The 27218-nt window shown below is 40.1% G+C and overlaps 1 protein-coding gene across 6 annotated transcripts in view; it reads right to left on the reverse strand.

Annotated features, from left to right (window-relative positions):
* sim1a (SIM bHLH transcription factor 1a) overlaps nucleotides 1-27218 on the reverse strand; it is a 115598-nt gene that overhangs the window by 52458 nt on the left and 35922 nt on the right. For 5 of the 6 annotated variants that reach the window (XM_073056465.1, XM_073056464.1, XM_073056462.1 and 2 more), the window contains one exon: nucleotides 16952-17372. In XM_073056465.1, the coding sequence (XP_072912566.1) occupies nucleotides 16952-17372 (421 nt within the window). Of the gene's footprint in view, nucleotides 1-10355; nucleotides 10394-16951; nucleotides 17373-27218 lie in introns of those variants that run through there. The other variant, XM_073056466.1, reaches the window with a different exon arrangement.

Genomic DNA, 27218 nt, shown 5'->3' on the forward strand with positions numbered 1-27218 from the left:
AAAGGAATATCAGTTAAAGAACATTTAACACCAAATGAATGTATGCTTTTTATTCTTTCTACTATTTTAACAAAAGTGCTAAATTATTTATGTTAAAGCAGTGGACATGAAATATTTATCCAGTTAACTCACCAACAGATGTTCAAATATGCTTTTCCTGAATGCATTTATCCCAGTGAGGGTCTAATAATTAGTGCTATGTCACCTGAAATGTAGAAGTTAATAAGGGCCAGATTTTTCTCTGCTATTTGATACTACCACGCAAGCAGAAGGCTGCCTCAACATCACTCAAGAGAAGACATCTGGTCTCAGAATTGCCTGGAATAGACCATCTCAAGATGCACTACCACCACTAGAATGGTTTCTGCCACCTCAAAGTTATTGTAAATGTGTCAATTATTGTAAATATTGATGTGCAACCAAAGAACAGCATGTCTCCTTAATGAGTGATCATTAACGGTCACAAAGTCCTAATAGTCAGGGTCCACCGCCCACTGGGTTTGTGTTGACTATGAAGCACCTACTCACACCAATCCTATACCAGTCTCATTTTATTCTCCCCACATTCCCTACAACACCCCCAGTTTCTCAACTCACCTGCACTACAATTTACAATAGCCAATTGACCTAGTGGACACCCCAATCTGGGATGTGGGAGGAACCTGGAGCATCGGGAGGACACCCATGCGGCCAGAGGGAGAACATGTAAACTGCACGCAGACAGCAGCCAAGGTCAGGACTGAACCCGCATTGCTCGAGGTGTGAGGCAGCAGCTCTACCAGCTGCAACACAGTGCCACAGGTAGGACTGAGAGCGACCCAGAACTTGGATTCAGAAGTAATTTAGTAAGAAAGAGAAGATTGAGGTGGGGGAGGGGAAGAACAGTAAGAAACAAATCATTTAAAATTTGGCTCCTTCTAAATCACTAAAAGTGAATTCATTTAACCAGACCTGACAGATTAAGTTGCTTACTTTTTAGACCAGAGAGAATGATTGGTGACAGTTGACAATTAACAATTCACTCAAGCGCAATTATTACTGAGATTGCTAAGAAGAGTTTAATGAGGAACTAATGTGCTGTTCCCATTACTGCACCAACCATTTGGCTTGTATGACTCCTACCGAACTTGAAGCCTTGCTATCCCAGCCACCTTACAAAGCAGAGAGTACATGGTGGCAACAGGGCTTCGAGTGGGGAGAGCTGAAGCTTACCCCAAACCACCCTGGCATGTGCTCTTTCAACTGTTATAAAATGCCACCGATAAAATTATTTTAAAATAGTCAAACTATAGTGTAGAAAGCTTCATTATGACATGATTTCAGATCTACAGTAAGTATTATCATTTGCCACAACACAAAAGTTAGATAAATGTTAGTTTCACTTATAATGCAGATATCTTGCAAAGCAGAAGTTGTCCCCCACACCTTTGTTATATTGAGAATGCATTGTATATTTAAATAATTCAAAACAACAAAAATAAAATAATAAATGCAATCAAAATGCACTTTGAAGTAAACTAACTAAAAATAGAAATATTAATTAAGATAAAGAACGAAGAACACATTTACTTTTAGGCTGTCATTAGCCCAAGATGACTGATGCAGAATTAGCCCCCTCAGCTAAGGGTGATTGTAACCATTCCTAGTCTCAGTTGTGAACCCAGTAGCAGAGATCAGATTCATTGGTTTCTGAAACCCAGTATGTTCCGTACATCTGCACTGGAATAAATGGGCATAGAGATGGGCACCCACCCACTGAACCATGCCAGTGGTTTTCTTCCAAACCTCCAGACAATGGTGCGCTATTACAGCATTATTGAGAGACAACTGCACAAGACCAGTGGCCTGAGAGAGCATACTGATCAGCAGGATGGAAGATTGTGAGCTTCAGGGTACTCTGCCAGACAGCAACCTCGGCCAGTTTGTTGTATTGATCATGAAGTGATTTTTTCAAGATGCCTTTTTCCCTCACCTGTTCTGTGGTTTCACACTGTAATGCTCTACTACTGTTTTCCAAGCACCCAGCAGCTCTGATAAACTAGTCTGTACTGGTACATAAAAATGATTCATCTTGCATGATGTAAATTCTGCTGATTACTCATGCTTTCAAGACAGCTATACCTCACGATGAAATGCACTTTAATTGTCTAATGACACATTAATTTAAATCATCAGCCTATGAACTGTCTCCTGCAATATTTTCCAAAAGAAATGGTTCAGAGGCTGGTGAGGTGAATTTGCTTCAACAATCCCCTAGTACTGACAGATTTCTAGCATACAGCTCAAGGTTTCAAATTGGAGGGGGGGGGGCAGGATGCTTGAAAACCAGAATTGCAGTCATATCATGGCAGTCACTTCCCCATCTAACCTTCCATGTAAATGAGTGCAGAGCATGATACGTTATTTGTAATTTGTTAGGTTCCCAATTGTGCTAGAAATTTTGCATACACTCAGTGGCCACTTTATTAGGTACATCTGTACACCTGCCTATTAATGCAAATCTCTATCAGCCAATTACATGGCAGCAACTCAATGCATAAAAGCATGCAGACATGGTCAAAAGAGACATTTGTTGTTCAGACCAAACATCAGAATGGGGAGGAAATGTGATCTAAGTGACTTTGAGCTTGGAATGATTATTGGCTCCAGATGGGCTGGTTTGAGCATTTCATAAACAGCTGATCTTCTAAGATTTTCATGCACAACAGTCTTTAGAGTTTACAGAGAATGATGCAAAAGCAAAAAAATCCAGTGAGCGGCAATTCTGTAGGCGAGAACACCTTGTTAATGAGAGACGTCAGAGGAGAATGGCTAGATTGGTTCGAGCTGGCAGGAAAGAGACAGTAAATCAGATAACCACACTTTTTACAACATGGTGTGCAGAAGAGCATCTCTCAATGCACAACATGTCAAACCTTGAAGCGGATGGGGCTACAGCAACAGAAGAGCCCATCAGGTTCCACTCCTGTACCTAATAAAGTGGCCACTGAATGTTATTATCAACATTAAAAATGTAGCTAATCAAATTGAATTGAAAGCATCTACAACTGATTCAACACTGGTTTTGTAAAAAAAAAAGATACATTAGTTCAGAACGTGCTGAGATTTACATGGATGTTGAACATGCATCATTAGGGTGGCTGGAAGACTTGGACTTCAGCACGTACACAACGGAATGAGTAAGTCTCTTCACATCCCCTTACAACATAAATGAGACCGTTTGGGCTGCTGAGTCCATGCCAGCTCCTAGAGCTTTCCATCTGTCTCATTCCCCCAGTTAGTTTCCATTTATCTTTTCTACCTCACATGCCCATCAGCTTTCTCCACTTCTCCTACCACCCACATATACTTGGGATAATTTACAGTGGGCAATTAACCTACTGAACAAGACATCTTTGAGATGCGGGAAGCGCTGGGGTCAAACTCCGCACCGTGGGGTGAACAGGAATGAATCCAGGTTGGGGGAGCTGAAAAGCAGCAGCTCTGTCTGCTTCATCACTGACAGATGCAGAATGTTGAACCCATCAACAAGAAGTCTACATGCAGTCTGCTGGCAGAACTTACTCTTGCTGGGAATCATCAGCATAGTGCTGGTGTTCCTTTCCTCCCAGACCCTGCACCACCAGACCTGACATAAGATCTGAAACCCTACTGACAGTTTCACATATCCTGGAAATAGCAATTTTGGAAAATGGTACAAAGTTAACATTTCAGGTTGAAGACTTCATTAGAACATCATCTTTAACCTGTAGCATTAACTTTGTTTGTCTTTCTTCAGATACTGCCTGGCATTTTCTGTTTTTATTTCACACCTTGATGACCTACAGGTTTTTTTTATTTTCAATGCATTTTAAAATTTTCTTAACTGACTTGAGGTTTTTTGATGAAATAATAGAGGAACAATAAGAGAATAGCAGCTAGTGTGGTATTAATGAACTTCTAAAGCTGCCACATTATAGGCTTGTGATCAAGATAGTAATTCATACAAGAATGGGGCTGTAACATCACAAATAGTGAGCTAGCCAAGTACAGTAACTGGAATCAGAATGTAGTAATTAAAGGGTGTATCTTGACAGAAGGGAAGTGTACATTATAGCTGCCCAGGAGTAGAAACATAGAAACATAGAGAATAGGTGCAGGAGTAGGCCATTCGGCCCTTCGAGCCTGCACCGCCATTCAGTATGATCATGGCTGATCATCCAACTCAGAACCTGTACCTGCTTTCTCTCCATACCCCCTTGATCCCTTTAGCCACAAGGGCCATATCTAACTTTATACACTGAAGCATCACAATACAGTGAAAAGGGTCAATGACCAACCTAGTCCAACTAAATGCTGGGGGTAGCCAACGTGTCACCATGGTTCCGGTGCCAACATTGCATACCCACAACTTACTGGCCCGTATCAATCTGTGGATCTCTGCAATGTGGAGCACAGCAAAGAAATCCATGCAGTCACAGGGAGAATGTACAAACTCCTTACAGACAGTGACTGGAATTGGACCCCGATCGCTGCCACTCTAAAGCGTTACACTATCCACTACACTACCAGCCACCCATAGACTTCCTTAAAATAAATTCATGAGTTGAAATTGGAATCTGAATATCCAAATGTACAAATGATACAAAACTTTGAGACCCAGCAAATTGCGAGGAGGACAGTAATTGATTTCAAAGAGAAAAAAACATGAGGCAAATAGGTAGCACACAATATTTAATAATGCAGTCAGTTACATTTGAATAGGAAGGACAAAAGAGACTATGCAATTTGGAAGGCAGAATTATAAAAGAGGTACTAGAACAGACAAATTTGGAATAGATGTGCATAAGTGGTTAGGAAAATAGTTAAAAAAAAACAAATGGGATCTTCAGCTTCATAAATAGATGGGGGAAAAATTCCAAAAATACGGAAGTCACAATGAACCTGCACAAGATAATTGCTTTCCACAGCTGGAGTTCTGTCTACTCCTTCGGAAAGGTAGAAGAGGACCAGAAAAACAAAGTACGAAAATAATTTCAGGAGTATGGATTTAGGTTATGAGGATAAACTGGGAAACTGGAGTGTTCTCATTAGAGGCATTGGGGAGATAACAGAGTTATTTAAGATCATCAAAGATATATATATAAATGAAGTATCAGGAACCATGTGACTTCAGTTGAAAGTGACTGAGAGAAGAAATAATAAGACTCAATTCATAACTTTCAGATAGTGTGCAATGGGTGTCTGGAGTGCATTGACAGAGTGGTAGTGGAGACAGATTCAATTATCTTATCAAAAAGAGAAGTATATAACTAGCATGCCTAAGATTTTTGCATAGTACTGTAGTAATTTTATGCATGTATTGCACTGTATTGCTGCCGCAAAAAAAAACAAATTTCATGACATATGTAAGTGATGATAAACCTGATTCTGATATAGATCTCTCTTTTGAACTGAGAGAAGAAGGACGGTAGGAAGTGGGGAATCATGGTTGGGAAAAGGGGAAGGGAGAGAGGGGCGGGAGCAGTAATGATCAGTAAGTCAATTGTTTGGAATCAGATTACCTTGCCTGGTGTCTTGGGGCTGGGGATACCCTCCACCCCAGCAATCCTTCTCTGCCACCTGTCCTACACCCCTCCCACAGCACCCCACCCTCGGTATTCCCAACATCCATTGCTCTCACCAGATTTGCTTTGCTCTCCGCTCCACATTGACAAATTCAGCGCGTACAAAAGTCTTGGGCACCCTAGTTAAATACCTGTGCCTAAGACTTTTGCACAGTACTGTGAAAGAAAACCACTTGCAGAATATGAGAATGAGAGAAAGTGAGATTGTTTGAAGAACTCTTGCACAGAACCAGGATGAATTTGATGGGCTGAGTGACCATTTCCCTGCTGTAACCACTCTGTGATTCTGCAATTTCAATTGGAATTGTACGTCTTTCAATGAGATGAAAGGAAATTACTTTGTTTTCATTTAATATTTTAGTTCTTTATGGGTGTTATTTTTAATTAACAATTTTATTTTCACAATCACTCATGTTCAATTAATGTGGGTACACAGGGACTGTATGGAGATTCCTAGCAACTCGTCTGAGCCTGCATGCCCGGCACAACTTCATTCCTCTTTCAGAACTTACTTCAGGAATAAATATAATATTACTTCATGATTTTCTGTTTTCAAGATTGTGAATGCTTAGATTCCAAGCTATGATCCCGTATACTGAAACCTATCCCACAAATGATTTAAAATGGGCCACTATCCTCTTAAGGTAGAATAAAATAACTTTATTTTGGGCCAATAAGTACTTCTGTTAATACACAAAGCCTAATTTCAAGCTACTACTTAATGTCCAAATTCTTAAGACCACTTTACATTTATTTCATTGGAGACACTTGTCAATACTCGTCTAACTCACTTCGAAACATAGAAACGTAACATAGAAAACATATAAAACAATACAGGCCCTTTGGCCCACAAAAGCTGTGCCAAACATGTCCCTACCTTAGAACTACTTAGGCCTTACCTCTAAGGTCTATGTAGGCATCCAGGAGTCTCTTAAAAGACCCTATTGTTCCCGCCTCCACCGCTGCCGCCAGCAGCCCATTCCACATACTCACCAATCTCTGCGTAAAAAACTTACCCCTGACATCTCCTCTGTACTTACTTCTAAGCACCTTAAAACTATGCCCTCTCGTGCTAGCCATTTCAGCCCTGGGAAAAAGCCTCTGACTATCCACATGATCAATGCCCCTCATCATCTTGTACACCTCTATCAGGTCACCTCTCATCCTCCGTCGCTCCAAGAAGAAAAGGCCAAGTTCACTCAACCTATTCTCATAAGGCATGCTCCCCGATCCAGGCAACAACCTTGTAAATCTTCTCTGCACCTTTTCTATGGTTTCCACGTCCTTCCTGTAGTGAAGCGACCAGAACTGAGCACGGTACTCCAAATGGTGTCTGACCAGGGACCTATATAGCTGCAACATTATCTCTCAGCTCTTAAACTCAATCCCACGATTGATGAAGGCCAATGCACTGTATGATTTCTTAACCACAGAGTCAACCTGCAGCTTTGAGTGTCCTATGGACTCGAACCGCAAGATCCCTTTGATTCTCCACACTGCCAAGTGTCTTACCATTAATGCTCTATTCTGCCATCATATTTGACCTACCATTTATTTACATTTTCATCTTGTAAAGCACAATGATGGAAAATGTCAGCAGCCATATAGTTTCAAAGCAGAACACTTGCCAACATATGAAGCTGAGGACATCACTTTTCAGAGGCAACAACTTGCAAATCTGAAGCAATAGTGAAACATCTCTCAGTGTTCACGGAGGTGGCAATTGAGGGCAAGAAATGAATTTGGGAACCATCAAAGGCATCTCCTCTTTAGAAACTCACCCTGGTAAAACTGAACACGCAAACAGATTTGTTTACTCTGGATCCTTTTGCTCTTATTTGCAAATGTTTGGATGGCATTGCTGCTTCATCCATTAAAGTGCATAGTTAGCTAATATACCACTTAACAGCCGATCTGAAAGTTTACTAATATCCTCTTGTACCATGTTGGCTTTCTTTCCCTCATGTTAACTACAGATCCAAGTTGTCATTTCTAAGCTTTGCCACTGAGCTACAGTTCCAAAATCCAAACCTTTAATGTAAAGTATGAAAAGCAGTGGTCCCAGCACCATCCTCTACAGAATATTGTTTGCTACCTTATGCCAATCCAATTACCCTTACTCTCTGCTATTTTGTTAGTCAGTTTGATAACACTCCTTACCCCACTTGCCTTAATTTAGCAGAGAGAAAGAAAGATAGAAAAAAATATAGCTTCTTACTGAAAACCTTTCTTAAAAATCCAACCACTGGATAACTTGTGGCTTGACTATAGGAACAGAATTATGCCATTAGACACATCAAGCCTGTTACACCATTCCATTGTGACTGATTTATCATCCCTCACAGCCCTATTCTCCTGCCTTCTCCTCATAACCTTTAACACCCTTACTAATCAAGAACATATCAAACTTCGCTTTAAATATATCCAATGGCTTGGCCTCCACAGTTGTCTGAATCCCACAATTTTACCACCCCCTTGCTAAATATTAGTTTATCGGTTTAGATGTGACCTGATATATCAGATTGGCATACCTGGATTCCCAGCTGTTCTGCCTCCCCTTTTGTATACAGGAATCACATCAGCTGTGCACGCATCCTTCGTAACAATCCCAGTTTTGATTGTACTTTTATATACTTACTGTGCGCTAACTAATAGGTTAGCTGCTATAAGTTCTCCATGGTTTCCTCACATAATGTGTCAATACCCTCCTGATGTAGGGTCTGAACTTTTTTCACTTTTTATCAATTTGTCAATTTTTTTTCCTTTCTACGCCAACTTAATTAATATTCTTTCAAAACATCCTCTAGTAAATTATTTACTTCAGTATCTTCTTTAGCTAAAAAGAGTTGCATAATTGCTTTTGTCAATATATCTGCATTTATCTTTGTCAGTTTATTTTCTTTATCCTTTGATAAGTGCCTATTTTAAGTTATCTTCAATTATGTATGCCTTGTAGAACAGCATTACTTATGGCTGCCTCCCTCTAACTTTCAGTCCAACATGAAAGCCCTTGATCCATTTCCCTCCACAGATACTGCTTGACACTATTGAGTTTCTCCAATTATTTCTTTTTTTCTCCAGATTCAAGCATCTGTAATCTCTAATGTTCTTGCTATTATTCCTTTGTGTATTTTGTGAGCTGAATTTGTTAGCCATCCTGACTCAAGAGTAGAGTACTCATTGTTTTTTATCAGTCATTATGAAACTAAAATCTGGCTTCGAGGCAGGTTTGGGACAAACAATCGATGTGCAAATAAAAACAATAATCTGTGCAAAAACAAAAAAGAAAGATGGAGAAAAAATAAATCATAAATAAGTAAGCAATAAATATCAAGAGATGAAACGTCCTTTGAAGTGAGTCCATAGATTGTGGGAACAGTTCAATGATGGGGCAAGAGAGGTTGAATGAGCCTGATGGTTGAAGGAGTAATAAATGTTCCTGATCATGGTGGTGTAAGTCATGGCACAATGAGAAGAAAGCATGATCTGGTTGGTGGGGGTCCTTGATGATGGGTGCTGCTTTCCTGTGCCAGTGCTCCGAGCTGATGTGCTTAATGGTGGGGAGGAATTTATACATGATAGACTTTTTATGGGATTTTCCAATCAAGGGCATTGGTGTTTCCATACTCGGCTGTGATGCAACCAGTCAATATACTCTCTGCAACATATGGAAGTTTGTCAAAGTTAAAGATGTCATGCCGATTCTTTGCAAACGTCTAAGGAAGTAGAGGCACTGCCCAGCTTTCTTCAAAATTGTACTTACTTGCTGGGCCCAGGACAGATCCTCTGAAATGATAACACAGGAATTTAAAGTTGCTGTTACTCTCCACCCTGATCCCCGATGAGAACTGGCTCATGGACTTCTAGTTCCCTCCTCCTGGTCAATAATCAGCTCTTTGCTCTTCCTGACATTGAGTGAGTGGTTATGTTGTGGTGCCACTCAGCCAGATTTTCAATCTCCCTCCTATATGCTGATTTGTCACCATCTTTGATTTGACCAATGACAGTGGTGTTGTCAGCTAATATAAATATGGCATTGGAGCTGTGCTTAGCCTCAGAATCATGACTATTAAGCGAGTAGAGCAGGGGACTAAGCACACAGCCTTGTGGTGCACCTGTGCTGGTGGAGATTGTGGAGGAGATTCTGGGCAATCCGAAGTGACTGAGGTCTGCAACTGAGGAAATCGAGGATCTGGTTGAAAAAAGAAGTATTCAGGCCTAGGTCTTGAAGCTTATTGATTAGATTTGATGGAATGATAGTATTGAATGTCAAGTCGTAGTCAATGTAGGGAATCTTGATGTATCTCCACCTTGAATCCTCCCATTTCTAAAAACTCACAACAAGCTTCAGAATAGAAACAAAATCAGGTTTAATATCACTGGCCAGATGTTGTGAAATTTGTTGTTTTGCAGCAGCAATACATTGCAATACATAACAATAAAAACAACTATAAATTATAATAAATAGTATATATTTTTAAAATTTAAATAAGTGGTGCAAAAAAAGAGGAAAAGGTAATGAGATAATGTTCATGGATCAATTATCCATTCAGAAATCTGAGGGTGGAAGGAAAGAAGCTGTCCCTGAAATATTGAATGTGTCTTCAGGCACTGGAAGGAAGTCCTTAGTGATGGTGTATCACATTTTGAAGGTGATCTCAATGCTCAGGAGGACAGAACCCATCATGGATGAATTTGCTAATTTCTGCAGCTTTTTCTGATCCCGTACAATGGTCCTTCCATACCAGACAGTGATGCAACCAGTTAGATTGCTCTCCATGGCAAATCTGTAGAAAATTGTGAGCGTCTTTAGTGACATACCAAGTCTCTTCAAACTCCTAATGAAATGCAACTGTTGTATCTTCTTTGCAATTGAATCAATATGTTGGGCCCAAGATACTATAGATCTTCAGAGATGTTGACACTTGAAACTGCTCACATTTTCCACTGCTGATCCCTTGACGAGGACTAGTGTGTGTACCCTTTTCTTCCCCTTCCTGAAGTCCACAATCAATTCTTGGCCTTCTTGACATTGACTGCAAGGTTGTTGTTGCTACTCCACTCTGATCTATCACACTCCTGTACACCTCCTCGTCACCATCTGAATTTCTACTGACAATAGTTTTGTCATCGGCAAATTTATAGATGGCATTTGAGCTATGCCTAGCACACCTAGCCACATAGTTGTAAGAGTAGAGAGAGTAGAGGAGTGTAGAGCTTAGCAGGCTAAGCTTCCATGTACTGACTGGTAATTCACAAGAGGAAGAATCTAACAGATCAGCATCTAACAAAAGTTAAATTGAAAGCACCAATGGAAATATTTGTTCTAAGTAGTAAATAGCACAGAGTAGAGAACTGAGTTCTTGGCATTTCATCAAAATAATGGATTGTTTTCCTTCAGTCACATTCTGTGGTGATATTGTTTATGTAAGCTTCCACTTCTGAGTGCGTGCAACAAAATCATAAACATGTGTATAAATTTTATATCCTTCTTTTTATTGCTAGACATAATGACTAGAAGAGTTCCTATTGTAATTTCAAATCCAGTCAACATTTTGATGAGAATTACTGTATCAAGTGAATGGCAGGAAAAGATGTCAATCACAAATTGTCATATCTAGATAGACATTTGTCAGAAACATCTCATTTCCATCATCTTGGAAGTGGCCTCCAGCTGCAACAACGCAGATCTGGAAGAGATCCAGCCTTATTATTAATTAAGTAGAAATGAACCAGTAAGTGCTCATTATGTTAGATAATGCAAAACAGAGTCAGTATGAAAATATGCCATAGCCAGCTGGTGTGAAAGTCAGCCAGATACTATGCCAGTTTAAAAGAGTGGCAGCAGATCCGATCCTGGGAGAACTGGACCAGTTTCCTTGTGCAGAATCCAAAGACAACATAAGACCAGATTCTTGATTTTCTTTAGCTCATACTGTAAACAAAGATCTGCTCCTGGTGCTTTGCAAACTTTACACCAACTAGTTGCAGTAATATCAGCATTACATATCTGAGAGCCATTACCATTGTTTTTAAGAAAACTGCAAAGTTATCCAGATGGATAATTTCAAGTATATGAGTTTCAAGTATAATCTTGCATTTATACAAAAAAAAATCTTAGATTCCCAAGGCATTACAAAGCACATTGCAGCCTATAAATTACTTCTGAAATCTTATCAATTTCCTTTGTAAGCAAATACACCAGCTTGTTTACATAATGTATGGTCTCACAGATAAAAATCAAATAAATGCCTAGTTAATCACAATATTGACTGATATATGAATAATGTATTGAAAATTTGACAAGGTTTACAACTGAAAATGACAGACTGTGCCAGATTACTTATAGAGTCATAGAGCTCAGAACCAGGCCCTCAGTGCACCAGGTCCGTGTTGATCAGAGAGTGATAACCCATACCAATCCCATTTTCCACCAACTGGTCCATAGTCTTCTATGCCTTGACAATTAAAGTAATGATCTAAATATATATTCAGTGACAACTTTATTAGGTACACCTGTACACCTACTCGTAAGCGTAAGGATCTAATCAGCCAATCAAGTGGCAGCAACCCAGTGCCTAAAAGCATACAGACTTAGTCAAGAGTTTCAGTTGTTCAGACCAAACATCAGAATGGGGAAGAAACGTGAACTAAGTGACTTTGATCGGGAATGACTGTCAGTGCCAGAGGAGGTGGGTTGAATATCTCAGAAACTGCTGATCTCCTGGGATTTTCATGCACTATAGTCTTTAGTGTTTACAGAGAAACAAATAAAATATATCCAGTAAGCAGCAGTTCTGTGAGCAAAATTGCCTTGCTAATGAGAGGGATTCAGAGGAGATTCAATACCTGATGAAGAAGCCACTGAGCATATTTTAGGTATTGTGAATGTCTCTGCATCTACTATATGCTCAAGCAGACCATTTCAGATTCTAATTCTTCCTCAGATCCTCCCCTATACCTCAAACTTAAACTTATGCCCACTGGTTTTATACACTTCTACTATGGAGAAATGTTTCTTACTATTCATGCAATCTATGCTCTTCCACTTTGTATATCTCATCAGGTGAGCTTACAACATTTCACTCCAAAGAAAACAAACCCCATCCCACTTCCCTTCATCTGCTGAAGGATCTCCAACCTGAACCGTTAATGGTTTCCCTTTCCACTGTCATTACCGGATTGGCTGAGTTTTACCAGCATTTTCTGATATTTCAGACTTCCATCATCTACATTCCAGTCTAGCCAATTTCTCCTTTTAGCTGAAATGTCCAGCCTTGGCAAATCTCCTCCATACCCTCTCCAAATCAATCATGTAATTCCTGTGGTGTAGTGACCAAAACTGTACAAAGCAGTCCAGTTATATGTTAATTGACATTTAATAAATCTACTGCACAGTTGATGAAATCCAAAATTTATGCATAAGTTTCAAACAAAAGAAGCCCAGCAATATGCTAAGTACAAGAAGTTGATATTTAATATATCAATAATATTTGAGTAATATTGTAAATATATTGTTTGATTAAGCATTCTTTGTTTATTTAATTAATTCACTAAGGGTTTTATGTAAAAGTAGGTGAATGGCATACGTCATTTCATGACTGCATTTTAAGGGGACGCTCGCTAAAAGTAAAAACGAAGAGTACACATTTATGCGGGTCTCATCCTGTTTCTCTTTCGACTAGGTTTATGTTTTGGAGTAACAAAGCATAACAGTGGTAGGGTTCTCTTGTCCTCTTGTCTTCATCTAGAATCCCAGCAGCCTCTGATTCCAGCACATAAATCTCCAAAACTTCTGCCATCTCCAATGGGATCCCACCAACAAGCACATCTTTCCCTCCCCACACTTTCTGCAGAAATGACTTCCTTGTCCATTTGTCCATCCCAACTAATCTCCCTCCTGGCACTTACCCTTGCAAGCAGAACAAGTGCTACACCTGCCCCAACACTTCCTCCCTCACTACCACTCAGACAGCATTTCATCTGTGAGTCTTTTGGGGTCATATACTGTGTCCAATGCTCCCGATCAGGCCTCCTGTATACCAGTGAGACCCAACAAAGACTGGGAGACCAGTTCGCCAAGCACCTATGTTCCATCCACCAGAAAAAACAGGATCTCTCAGTGGCCACCCATTTTAATTCCACTTCCTATTCCCATTCCAATATCTCTATCCATGGCCTTCTCCACTGTTGTGATGAGACCACACTTAGGTTGGAGGTACAACACATATTCTGTCTGGGTAGCCTCCATCCTAATGGCATGAACATCAGCTTCTCAAACTTCTGGTAATGCCCCCCTTCCTCCTTCGCCATTCCCTATTTCTTTCTCTCACTTTATCTCTTTGCCTGCCCATCACCTCCCTCTGGTGCTCCTACCCAATTTTCTTTCTTTCATGGTCTTCTGTCCTCTTCTATCAGACTCCCCCTTCTCCAGTCCTGCATCTCTTTCACAAATCAACTTCCCAGCTCTTTACTTCATCCCACCCCTTTCAGGTTTCACCTATCACCTTGTGTTTCTCTCTCCCCTCCCTCCACCTTGTTAATCTACTCCTCAGCTTTTTTTTTCTCCAGTCTTGTCAAAAGGTCTCAGCCTGAAATGTCGACTGTACTCTTTTCCATAGACGTTGCCTGGCCTGCTGAGTTCCTCCAGCAATTTTGTGTTTTTTGATTCAAAGATGTTTCGCAACTGAAACAAAACTTACATTTAAAAGAGCAGTTGAAATTGCAGTATCAATGGAAACAGCGACAGAGACGCAATTGAGTTGCAGTTTTGAATGAAAGTGAGCATGAAGAAAATTGCAATGTCTAAACAGAAAACAGCCTGGCCTACTGCGTTGTGCTACTGTTATGGCAGCGGCCCATGAACACCAGACCAATGCAGGTTTTAAGATTATCCATGCAGAAAATGCAACAAAGTAAGACACACACAAAGAGCATATTGGGTAGACTAAAAGAAATGGGCTGCACGGGGGAAGAGAAAAAGATAAAAAGTCAAGTTGCAGTTTCAAAAAGAGCACTAATCTGCATTCTGTTGATGAAAAATCTGGTAACAATAAGAGTGAGTAGCCTTGGATTTACAATGTGAAAACTAACAGGAGACAAGCAATATGGCTTACACCAGAATTGAACGGCAAATTAATTAAAATGGAATTGTACACTGGCTTGGTGGTTTCAGATATTCTACAAAATGAGATTGAATGCTATTTCAAAGATACTGAACTGAAGCCTGCAGATATCCAACTAAGAACTTATACTGGAGAAAAGATCATTCTTGTGGGAATGACATCTGTAACAGTGAAAAACAACACATAATTGGGCTTGTATGTGATAAAAACAGAAGCGTTAACATTGTGAGGCAGTGATTAGCTGAGACAACTACAATTTGATTGGAGATCCATCCACCACTGGATGATACCACAGCCATGTTCAATAACAGCATTGGAAAACTCAAACTTATTAATGGTAAAATAGTGTTAAATGAAAATGCCACACCTAAGTTTTACAAGTCCTGTCTGGCTTCTTATACCTTCTGTGATAAAGTAGCCCGTGGGCTAGAGTGCCTAAAGGCTGAACGAACTCTTTCCAATATTCAGTGGAGCCCACAGGCAACACCAGTGGTCCCAGTAGTTAAGACAAATGGATCTGTCAGGATCTGTGGTGATATTAAAGTCACCGTCAACCCAGTACTGAAAGTTGATCAATACACTCTTGTTTCAACCAGTACTTGGATGGGAACGTTTACCCTCATTATTGACCATCAACGACTAGTGTCCAATTTCAATCCACCAAAGGGTGTTTCACTAACAACAGCAGCACAAGTGCAGAGGGGTGCTCTGTTTCTTGGAGGACACAATTACAAGGTCAAATTCAAAGGCGACTAATCACAAAAATGCTGATGGATTACCCTGAGAAGGAAATAACTTAATAATTTACACTCCTCTTGATGTATTCTCCCCAATGCAAACCATAAGTCTCCCTAACACAGCAGAAATGATCCAAAGGGAAACCAGGAAAGACTCCACACTGTCTCAGGTCTGCATGGCAACACAAAATGGATGGAATGTGCAGCAGAAATCTTTCCAATGCTGTTAACAGCGCTGGGATAAACTTGCCCTTGACAGAGGTTGCCCTGTATGGGGATTGAGAGTTCTTGTCTCATCCAAGCTGAGAGCTAAAGTGTTGTAGGAGCTTCAGGCCAGTCATCTAGGTGTGGTTAAAAAGAAAACCTGTCTGATGGTCTGGGATCAATCAGCAGATTGAGCGACTTGCTATGCACTGTTTGGATTGCCACACATCCAGAAGAAAGTGCCCAGAACTGTCCAAATCACTACCTGCAGTCCGAGAATCAAACACCTACAAACAGCATGGTGGAGGCCCCAGACCCTCTAACTGTTCCATTGTCACGAGTCTCACCTGCCAAGCAGAATGATGACCCTTGCCAGCAAAGACGTTAACCCACAGGAGTAAGAAATCCTCCACAGCTATTAAAACTTTAGGCCTGAATGGAGCAATTTAAAATTTACTGTGTTGTGGATGTCTATACAGTAGTTATGTTATATAGTATGTTGTGTATATACAGTACAAACATATGTAGTTGAAATACATTCTATATTGAGTTGGAGTTTATAGCCATGCAGAAAGGAGTGTTGTGTATTTAATATTTCAGTAATATTTGAGTAATATTGTAAATATATTGTTTGATTAAGCATTCTTTGTTTGTTTAAGTAATTCATTATGGGTTATATGTAAAAATACTTGAATGGCATATGTCTTTATGCCACCACATCATAAGGTCATGCTCACTAAAAATAAAAACAAAGAGTACACATTTATTCTAGGTGTTTTTCTTTCAAATAGTTTTATGTTTTGGTGTTACAAAACATAACACCACACAATAAGTCTGCAGGAACTCAACGGGTCAGGCAGCATCTATAGAGGGAAATATAGACTGTCATCTGAAATGAAGGGTGTTGACCTGAAATGTCGACTGTCCATTTCCCTTCATGGGCCTGATGTGTTAAGTTCCTCTATCTTTCGCTGTGTTGCTCCAGGTTCCAGTGTTCATAGTCTCTTACTTCTCCAAGTTGCTAAATATGTTCCAATACAGAGAATTTAGCTATATGTTTTTGGAGAGGAGTTGCCTTGAAGAGATTTCTGCATTTGACAGCATTTCATACAAAATCTATTTGGCTCACATATCATGCCTCACTTTAGTTAGTTACAATAAAAATACATATTAATCAACTTTCCTTTCTTACTTCATCTGAAAGCAATCTCCTTAGAAATGACTACTTCCTGAAATATGAATTTTCCAGTTGCTAGTTACATCTTTATGACAGTCTTACCATGAATACTTGGAATCGAGGCAATGTGTGGCATGCTGTTTTCATATCCCTCTCTGCTCTCTGGAGATGATTTTGCCAGAGCCAGTGTCATACGGGAAGAGCTCCACCAATTTTCTCTTGTAGACTGTGAACCCCCAAGGAAGTATCTGCCTGCCTCGCACCTTCCTCCTTCGCACGCCGACACATGGAAGTGTGACTGCCTTTCCTCCACCGATCTGGAGTGCTCGAGGGCAAAGCCATAGCACAGAGAGTTTCTATCAGAGAACTGTCCGTAGGCACAGGAGATAATATCATGCTGGGAATGGGGCTGTGGACCTTCAGTGTGGTCCAGCAGTTGTGGGGAAGCATTGTCTGTTAGTGGACTTCCTCCCCACTGGCTCTCATGGTCGGATTCAGATCTTTCAGTGTGAAATCCAGAGTACTGCAAGAGAAAAGAGGAAAGAAAGTTATGAAAAGGATCATAAATTTGTATATTATTTCTAGCTAATCTTAAATAATAGCAAAAATGGGTTTTATTCATCCTTATTTCTGATAATCTTCAAATATAACTTAGTTAAGAATATAAAATGAACTAGGCAGCCTTTTAAAAATCCAACATTAAAGCATTTTACTAAACAAACTCTTCCTGTACATTTCCTCATCAGAGCAACTATTATTTGAAAGTCTGCCTTCATCACATTGTTTTCCATTCTTTCACACAGCTGAGCTACTCACATCTTGTTCTGACTACCAGCTTCTAAACCACTATGGTCTGTCTGCAATTTTTCTGGCATTCTGCTCTGCAGAACCTAATATAGGTTTCTCAATGAAAAAACATGTTTGTATCAGACTATAATTTTCTTGCCTGATACAAGCCTCTGAATTTCATTTAGAGAAACAAACAATAATTTTCAGCAATAAAGATCAATTAAGTTACATAAGATTCTGCAGATGCTGGAAATCCAGAGCAACACGTACAAAATGCTGATGAAACACAGCAGGTCAGGTAGCATCTCTGGAAATGAATGAACAGTCAACAGTTTGGGCTGAGACTCTTCACCTGGACTGAAAAGTAAAGAGGAAGAAGCCAGAATAATGTGGGGGGTGGGGGGGAGGAAAGTACAAGCTCAAAGGTGAAGTCAGGTTGATGTGGGTGGGTGGGGAGGAGGATGAAGTCCAAAGCTGGGAGTTGATATGTGGAAAAGATAACGAGCTGAAGAAAAAATAATATGATAGGAAAGGAGAGTGGACCATGGGAGAAAGGGAAGGAAGACAGGCACTGAGGGGAGGTGATAGACAGGTGATGAGAAAAGAGGAGGCAAGAGGGGAGCCAGTGTAGGGAATGGAAGAATGTGGAGGCTACCCACTCAGAATATGTGTTGCTCCTCCAACCAGAGAGTTCCTCTTTCGAGCAATAGAGAAGGCCACAGATCGACATGTTGGGATGGGAATGGGGATTGAAACTAAAATGGAATGGCCACCAGGAAATCTTACTTTCTGCAGATGGATCAACAGTGCTTGACCAACCATTCTCCCAAACTACATTGGATCTCACCAATGTACATGAGGTTGCATTAGGAGCACCAGATACAGTAAACAAACCCAACAGATTTACAGGTGAAGTGTTGCCTCACCTGGAAGGGCTGTTTGAGGCCCTGAATGCTGGTCAGGGAGGAGCAGGTGTAGCAATTAAGATATGTGAAATGAAATGAAATGTAATGAAATGAAGTATGAAATGAAATATCTTTATTGTCATTGCATAGTACAATCTGTCATGCACCAATACAGTGAAAATGAGTTGGCAACTCTCGTACTCAATGCTATAAAACAACAAATAAAATAGACAAACAATAAATAAAATCAAGTAACCAGCCAGTACAAGCAATGTCCAGCAGTACTAAAGCACAACTCAGATGCATGACAGCCATAAAACCAGTATTAAAAGTAGCAATATAACAAATTTATGGATGATGCTTGATCAATTGGTTCAGAGCAATTATAGCTCTGGGGAAAAAGCTATTTTTCAGTCTGGAAGTGGGGGCATAGAAAGTCTTATAATGTCTGCCAGATGGAAGAAGTTCAAACAGATGATTGCATGGGTGTGTATTGTCCTTACAGATGCTTGTAGCTTTCCTTAGGCAGTATAAGCTGTAGGTGTCCTCCAGGACTGGGAGCTGTGTCCCAATGATCTTCTGTGTGCTAGAGATGACCTCTGAAATGCTTTCCTATCAGCTGCTGTACAACTGAGATACCACACAGAGAGGCAGTATGTTAAGATGCTCTCTATGGTGCAGCGGCAAAAGGTCACCAGCATCTGTTCAGGTAGACTGTTCAGGAAAATTTTCAGGTGTGAAAATTTGCCCAAGCAATTATGAATATTATAAAATATCCATCTTTGTTATATTAAAATATGAGTTCTTTAGAAACATGTTTTGCACTGGTAAGGAACTATTCATCACAATATAGTTTAGGATTCAATATGAACCTTGTGACCATTGAACAGAAAACTTTAACCAATTCTGCAGAAAAGATAAATGAATACAAAGACACACTTTACAAACTTCGAAGCAGAAACTCAAAGACACGGAAGAACATGTCCATGTAGGTTTGGAAAGAGTATTCAGCATATCCATATATTGCTAAATATGGAGAGAGGTTCCGGCTCAAACACTCACACATGAAATAGGTTCCAGCTTCCTCATCACTTTTAAGGTATAAAAACTTCTCATAGTTCCCTTTTAATCCAACAAATTTCATTGAATCTCTAAGTCTTGTGGAGAAAAATCTATCATCAAGATTAATTATTGAAAAGATTGTATTAGTTCAAAGTTCAAAATAAATGTATTATCAAAGTACATATATGTCACCATATACAACCCTGAGATTCATTTTCTTGCAGATGGGCATACTCAATAAATCCATAGAATAATAACCATAACTGAATCAATGAAAGACAGAACCAACTTGGACATCGAACCACTGTGCTAAAGATGACAAAATGTGCAAATACAAAAAGAAATAAATTATAATAATAATTAATAAGTAAGCAATAAATATTGAGAGCGTGAAATGAAGAGTCCTTGAAAGTGAGTTCCTTGCGTTATCGGAACATTTCAATGATGGGGCAAGTAAAACTGAGCGAAGTTATACCCTTCGATGACTGAGGGTTAATAACTGTTCCTGAACCTGCTGGTAATTGTCCTGAGGTTCCTGTGCCTTCTTCCTAATGGCAGCAGAGAGCATGTCTTGGGTGGTGGGGTCACTGATGATGAATGCTGCTTTCCTGCGATAGTGTTTCATGTACATGTGATCAATGGTGGGAAGGCTTTACCTGTGATGGACCGGGCTGTATCCACTACTTATTGTTGGATTTTCCATTCAAGAGCGTTGGTGTTTCCATACCAGGCTGTGATGAATCAATATCCTCTCTACCAGACATCTATAGAAGTTTGTCGAGGTTTTAGATGTCATGCCAAATCATCGTGAACACCAAAGTAGAGATGCTGTCATGCTTTCTTCATAATTGCATTTACATGTTGTACCCAGGATAGGTCCTCCAAACAGGCTCATGCATCTCTGGTTTGCTTCTCCTGAAGTCAATAATCAGCTCCTTGGTCTTGCTGACACTGAGTAAGAGGTCAGATTTTCAACCTCCCTCTGCAAACTGGAATATGGCATGGGAATGATAATATAATGGTAATTTACAAAGACATTGTCAGAACAGGAGAACTTTAGTCATGATAAATGCACTTGAGCACAGGTTGGAGTATAAAATTATATGGGAAGGTTCTTTCCCTAAGCAGAGAATTCAATAACCACGACCTATAGATTCAACCAAGTTGCTGGATAATAAGGGAATTGAGGAGTTGTTAGTCCTGAGCTAAACCCCCAAACCTGGTGGACCTTTGGACCACTCTTAGTCTGGCCTCTACCCTTTGACCTGCTTGGCATGGGTGACCCTACCAAAAGCCAAAGCATAAAGCCCCAACTTTAGCCAACCCAGCTCTTTGGGTCATTGAGACACGCAAGCCGCCAAACCATAAAAAGGCTGTGGTTCTCTTGGAAGATACATACATCAGAATGCTCTTTATAAATTACCACTCAGCATTCAATACTATCATCCTCTCAAAACTAACCAATATGCTTAAGACCCAGACCTCAGTATCTCCTTGTACAATTGGATTCTCAATTCCCTCACTTGTAGACCACCCCAGTCAGTTCAGGTTGGCAATAACTTCTCCTCCACAATCTCCATCAGCATGTTACCCCCACCCCACCCCCACTTTACTTGCTTTATATTTATGACTGTGAGGCAAAGTATAGCTCCAGTGCCATGTTTAAGTTTGCCAACAACACCACTGCTATTGGCCAAAGCAAAGGTGGTGACAAATCAGCATATAAGAGGGTGATTGAAAATCTGGCTGTGTTACTCAATGTCAGCAAAACCAAGGAGCTGATTATTGACTTCACGAGGAGGAAACCAGAGGTCCATGAGCCAATTCTCATCAGTGGATCAGGGTGGAGAGGGTCAGCAACTTGAAATTTCTTGTAATTAATATTTCAGAAGATCTATCCTGGGCCCAGCACCTAAGTGCAATTATGAAGAAAGCACGGCAGCACCTCTACTTCCTTAGAAGTTTACAATGATTCGACATGATATCTATATCTTCGACAAGCTTCCATAGATGCATGGTGGAGAGTATATTAACTGGTTGCATCACAGTCTGGTATAGAAACACCAATGCCCTTGATCGGAAAATCCCACAAGAAGTAGTGAATACAGCCCAGTCCATCATGGGCAAAGCCATCCCCACCATTGAGCACATTAATACAGAGTACTGTCACAAGAAAGCAGCATCCATCATCAAGGACCCCCCACCATCCAGAGTATGCACTGTTCTCACTACTGCCATGAGAAAGAAGAAACACGACACTCAGGACTCACTCCACCAGTTTCAATAACAGTTATTTCCCCTCAACCATTAGGGCTCTTGAACCAGTGGAGTAAACAGTTATTACCCCACAACCATCAGGCTCTCGAACCAGTGGAGATAACTTCACTTGCCCCATCTCTGAACTGTTCCTACAACTTTGAAGGAATCTTCACCTCATGTTCTCAGTAAATATTTCTTATTTCTTTTGTTTGTTTTCTTTCTGCTTTGTATTTGCACAGTTTGTTGTTTTTTCCATGTTGGTTATCATCATGTTGGGTGCAACCTTTTATTGATTCTATTATGTTTTTTGGGTTTTCTGAGTATGCCTCAGGGTTGTATGTGGTGACATTTATGTACTTGGATAATAAACTTACTTTGAAATTTGAACTTGGGCACAGGAAAGGATATTAAACAAGCTTGAAGCTTGAATCTTGAATCTTGCATTAGAATGGGTAACTTGTTCCAAGCATGCCCTTTTGTGTCTTGAATGTCTCTTTCCAGGTTTTTAAGGCTGGTCTTTGCCAATCACTTATCTTTATTCGAGAGTAGGCACAGTCTTCTGCTCCATGGTCACGAAGTTCAAGGTAAAGTCTGGAGGGAAGTTTAAATCACCGTTTGGAAGCAGCTGACAACCGTTAAAGCTATAACTTCAAAGCAGTCATTACTGTACCTCTTTGGAACTATCATCAAAGTAACATGGCCAAAGTTAAACACCTCAGATTAAGGACGTGTCTTATGCCTGTGGTTATGACCAAAGGCAAAATGGCTGGAGGTATTTAGCACTTTAGTGCAAGGGTATTTATAAGGTGCATCAAAGCAATATTTTCAAAAAGATATCTACCAGAAAATACGGTAATAGCTCCATATTTATTCTGGTCCAGTGTGAACTCCTGACAGCCCCCTATCTCTCTCTCACTGAGAGCAATGAGCTCCTTTTTATAGGCACTAGGACATACCACCTTTGATTGCAAATAAAGTTAACTTAAGACTACAGATGAATTAGAATATGATGCACCTCACAATGTGGTTACAATCATACTACCAAATAAACAGAAATATCTACCTTAAATACAGTATTTAAAAAAACACATACACATTTACACATCCCCATTACTAAAGGAATGAAATATTCCACCGTATATGGTGGGAAAGGCACCATAAACTAACCCAAGCGCATCAGCTCGGTTTAGGCTTCTTTATACCTGGGAAGACACTGAGGTGCATACAGTCAGCATAATGACAGCAGAATGTCAAGGCAATGTTTGTGTGCATTTGAACATGCATGTGTAACGAGTGCATTTACCGAGTGCTCTCTGTCACCCGGTGTTAGCATAAGAGATTTGCTTGATCAAGCAGATTAGCACAGCAAAACGTATCATGGGTGTAGAAGAGTGGAACTAAGGAAGCGAAAAAAACATTTACAGCTTTCTCAAAGCCACTTATGCAACCAATGCAAAAATATTTAGGCCATTACCTCTCTGATAATAACACAGTTAAAACTGCTGGAAATAATTCAGTCATAATCAAGAGAAAATCTGCAGATGCTGGAAATCCAAGCAACACACACAAAATGCTGGAGAAATCAGCAGGCCGGGCAGCATCTATGGCAGCATCTAGCATCACCCTCTTGAAAAATGCTCTGATAAACGGCCTCTGAGACAGAATCACAGGGTCAGCAGATGCCGCAGGGGATTTACACAGGTGTAGTTTTATTCTCCCTTTCAAAGCATGAGTCCTGATGAAGGGTCTCAGCCCAAAACGTTGACTTCCATAGATGGTACTTGGCCTGCTGAGTTCCTCCAGCATTTTGTGTGTGGTGCTTGAAATAATTTCAGTGTTGTATTTTTGTAGAGCAAGCAATAATTTAATGTTAGTACTCTTTATAAGGATGTAAAGCATTATTTGCTTCATCCACCCTTTTCCAGTTAGGAAAAACAAAACAATGTACAGTAATTAATGTACATGAGGAGCATTGATGATTGTACACTCCACAAATACACCAATATTAGGAGTTATTGATGGGATATTATCAATAACTCCTAATATCCAGATACAAGTTATTGATGTACCTATGCTGCATCCATGCCAGAACCACTACACTCAAAAACAGTTACTTCCCCCAAGCCATCAGGCTAATCAACACATCCACCCATTAACTCCACCATGCCCCAACTACTGCACACTTTATGTACATTAATCGGTCTATGTACATAAAATTATCCTATGTATTGTACACACAATCACATTCTTAACAGTTACTTGTATTATGGGCTTTATATGATTGCTTTTACATTTATATTTATTGTGTATTTTATGCTTAATGTGTTTCTAGTGCTGCATCAGATCCAGAGTGACAATCCTTTCATTCTCCTTTACACTCACGTACTGAAGAATGACAATAAACAATCTTGAATACCCCACTTCTTTCCGACAGAAGAAAATTTACGGTGACCTGTTTCACTTTAAATTGCAGTTTTCCATTTTGTTTCAAATGAGGTTCACACCTATACTTTGTGCAATAGTCACAAGTGGAGCCGTCTTTGCTCCATTTCTATAACATTAGAAATCTACTAAGGCTCTCCTTCCACAAGTTAAAGCAAGTCTTATACCGCTGATCACAGATGAAAACTGTTCAGCTCTGAATCTCAAGAGCTCCTCAAATATTTGCCGATCTTGATTAAAATTGATTTGAGCACCCTGATGTCTAACGCATATCTCTTATTTAACTCAAGGCATTTACCAGTGTCATTATTTCTATCCAGCATAACACAACATGAAAGGACTTTACCTTGTGGAACATGTTTATGTTATTCAAAGGTGAGTATAAAGGATGGCTGGGATTGCTATACTGGCTACTTGGTATGTCGGAGGTGCTTCATATCACAAAATCAACTCATTTAACCTACAAACCATTTCCAGAAAAGTTGGGATATTTTCCAAAATGCAATAAAAACAAAAATCTGTGATATGTTAATTCACGTGAACCTTTATTTAACTGACAAAAGTACAAAGAAAAGATTTTCAATAGTTTTACTGACCGACTTAATTGTATTTTGTAAATATACACAAATTTAGAATTTGATGGCTGCAACACACTCAACAAAAGTTGGGACAGAGTTAAAATAAGATTGAAAAATGCACAGAATATTCAAGTAACACCGGTTTGGAAGACTCCACATTAAGCAGGCTAATTGGTAGCAGGTGAGGTATCATGACTGGGTATAAAAGTAGCGTCCATCAAAGGCTCAGTCTTTGCAAGCAAGGATGGGTCGTGGCTCACCCCTTTGTGCCAAAATTTGTGAGTGAATTGTTAGTCAGTTCAAAAGGAACATTTCCCAATGCAAGATTGCAGAGAATTTAGGTCTTTCAACATCTACAGTACATAATATTGTGAAAAGATTCAGAGAATTCAGAGACATCTCAGTGCGTAAAGGGCAAGGTCGGAAACCACTGTTGAATGCGCGTGATCTTCAAGCCCTCAGGCGGCACTGCCTAAGAAGCCGTCATGCTACTGTGACAATTATAGCCACCTGGGCTCGGGAGTACTTCGGAAAACCATTGTCACTTAACACAGTCCGTCGCTGCATCCAGAAATGCAACTTGAAACTGAATTACGCAAGGAGGAAGCCATACATCAACTCTATGCAGAAACGCCGGCGAGTTCTCTGGGCCCGAGCTCATCTCAGATGGACCAAAAGACTGTGGAACCATGTGCTGTGGTCAGATGAGTCCACATTTCAGCTAGTTTTCGGAAAAAACGGGCGTCGAGTTCTCCGTGCCAAAGATGAAAACGACCATCCTGATTGTTATCAGCGAAAGGTGCAAAAGCCAGTATCTGTGATGGTATGGGGGTGCATCAGTGCCCACGGCATTGGTGAGTTGCATGTATGTGAAGGTGTACCATTGACTCTTGAGGCGTATATTAGGATTTTAGAGAGACATATGTTGCCATCAAGGTGACATCTCTTCCCAGGATGTCCATGCTTATTTCAGCAGGACAATGCCAGACCACATTCTGCACGGGCTACAACAGCTTGGCTTTGTAGACACAGAGTGTGTGTGCTTGACTGGCCTGCTGCCAGTCCAGATCTATCTCCTATTGAAAATGTATGGCGCATCATGAAGAGAAGAATCAGACAACGGAGACCACGGACTGTTGAGCATCTGAAGTCTTATATCAAGCAAGAATGGACAAAATTTCCAATTGCAAATCTACTACAATTAGTATCCTCAGTTCCAAAATGATTAAGAAGTGTTATTAAAAGGAAAGGTGATGTAACACAATGGTAAACATGCCTCTGTCCCAACTTTTGTTGAGTGTGTTGCAGCCATCAAATTCTAAATTTGTGTATATTTACAAAATACAATTAAGTTGGTCAGTAAAACTATTGAAAATCTTTTCTTTGTACTTTTGTCAGTTAAATAAAGGTTCATGTGAATTAACATATCACAGATTTTTGTTTTCATTGCATTTTGGAAAATATCCCAACTTTTCTGGAAATGGGGTTCGTATTTGTGGAAAGTCACTGTGTTCAGATGTTCAAGTTCTGTGACAATGTGAAGCCTGTTTCAGACACCACAAGCTGTTAATGGGCTGCCAGTTGCCATGAGGATATGCTATTGTTAAGAACTGCACAGTTTCCTGCCCAATGCACTAATCAATTATTGGAGCCTCTGGGAGAGGAGATCAGTGATTCTTTGTGAAGCCAAGGACTACCTTCAAGGCAGAGGATTCATTGCAATAAAGGTCTCTTTTGAAGTGTCCTTTGCAAACAAACCACCTACTATCTGGAGTGCTGTTCAGCTACGGTTGGTGTATTATGTGACTTGTTCCTAATTTGCATACAAATTGGTAGATTTAACAATCTTCATGCACAGACTTTAAATGCCAGCAACAGACAGGATCAACATTTTGGGACATTGTATGCAATGCGTCCTGGGTACACTTCTTCAGTCAATTATACGAAATGCCTGCATATGTCACACTGCAGTGCTTTAGGAACCACAAACCATATTATCAGCTCTTGCTTAACAAAGTAACTCTTACAATATCTTGACTTCTAGTCTGTTAAGTGAGCTCTTTTGAAGCTAAATGAACACTCACTGGTCATTTTATAAGGTACTTCCTGTATCTAATAAAGTGGCCACTGAGTGTGTGTTCTGCTGCTGTAACCCATCCACTTCAAGGTTCGACAGCTGTGCATTCAGAGATGCCCTTCCGTACAACACCGTTGTAACATGTGATTATTTAAGTTACTGTCGCCTTCCTGTCAGCTCACAATCAGATCACAAACAAGAGAAGATCTGCAGATGCTGGATCCAAGCAACACACACAAAATGCCTGGCCTGAAGCT

The sequence above is a fragment of the Hemitrygon akajei genome, chromosome 9 (genome assembly GCF_048418815.1).
Source record: "Hemitrygon akajei chromosome 9, sHemAka1.3, whole genome shotgun sequence".
NCBI classification, from domain to species: Eukaryota; Metazoa; Chordata; class Chondrichthyes; order Myliobatiformes; family Dasyatidae; genus Hemitrygon; species Hemitrygon akajei.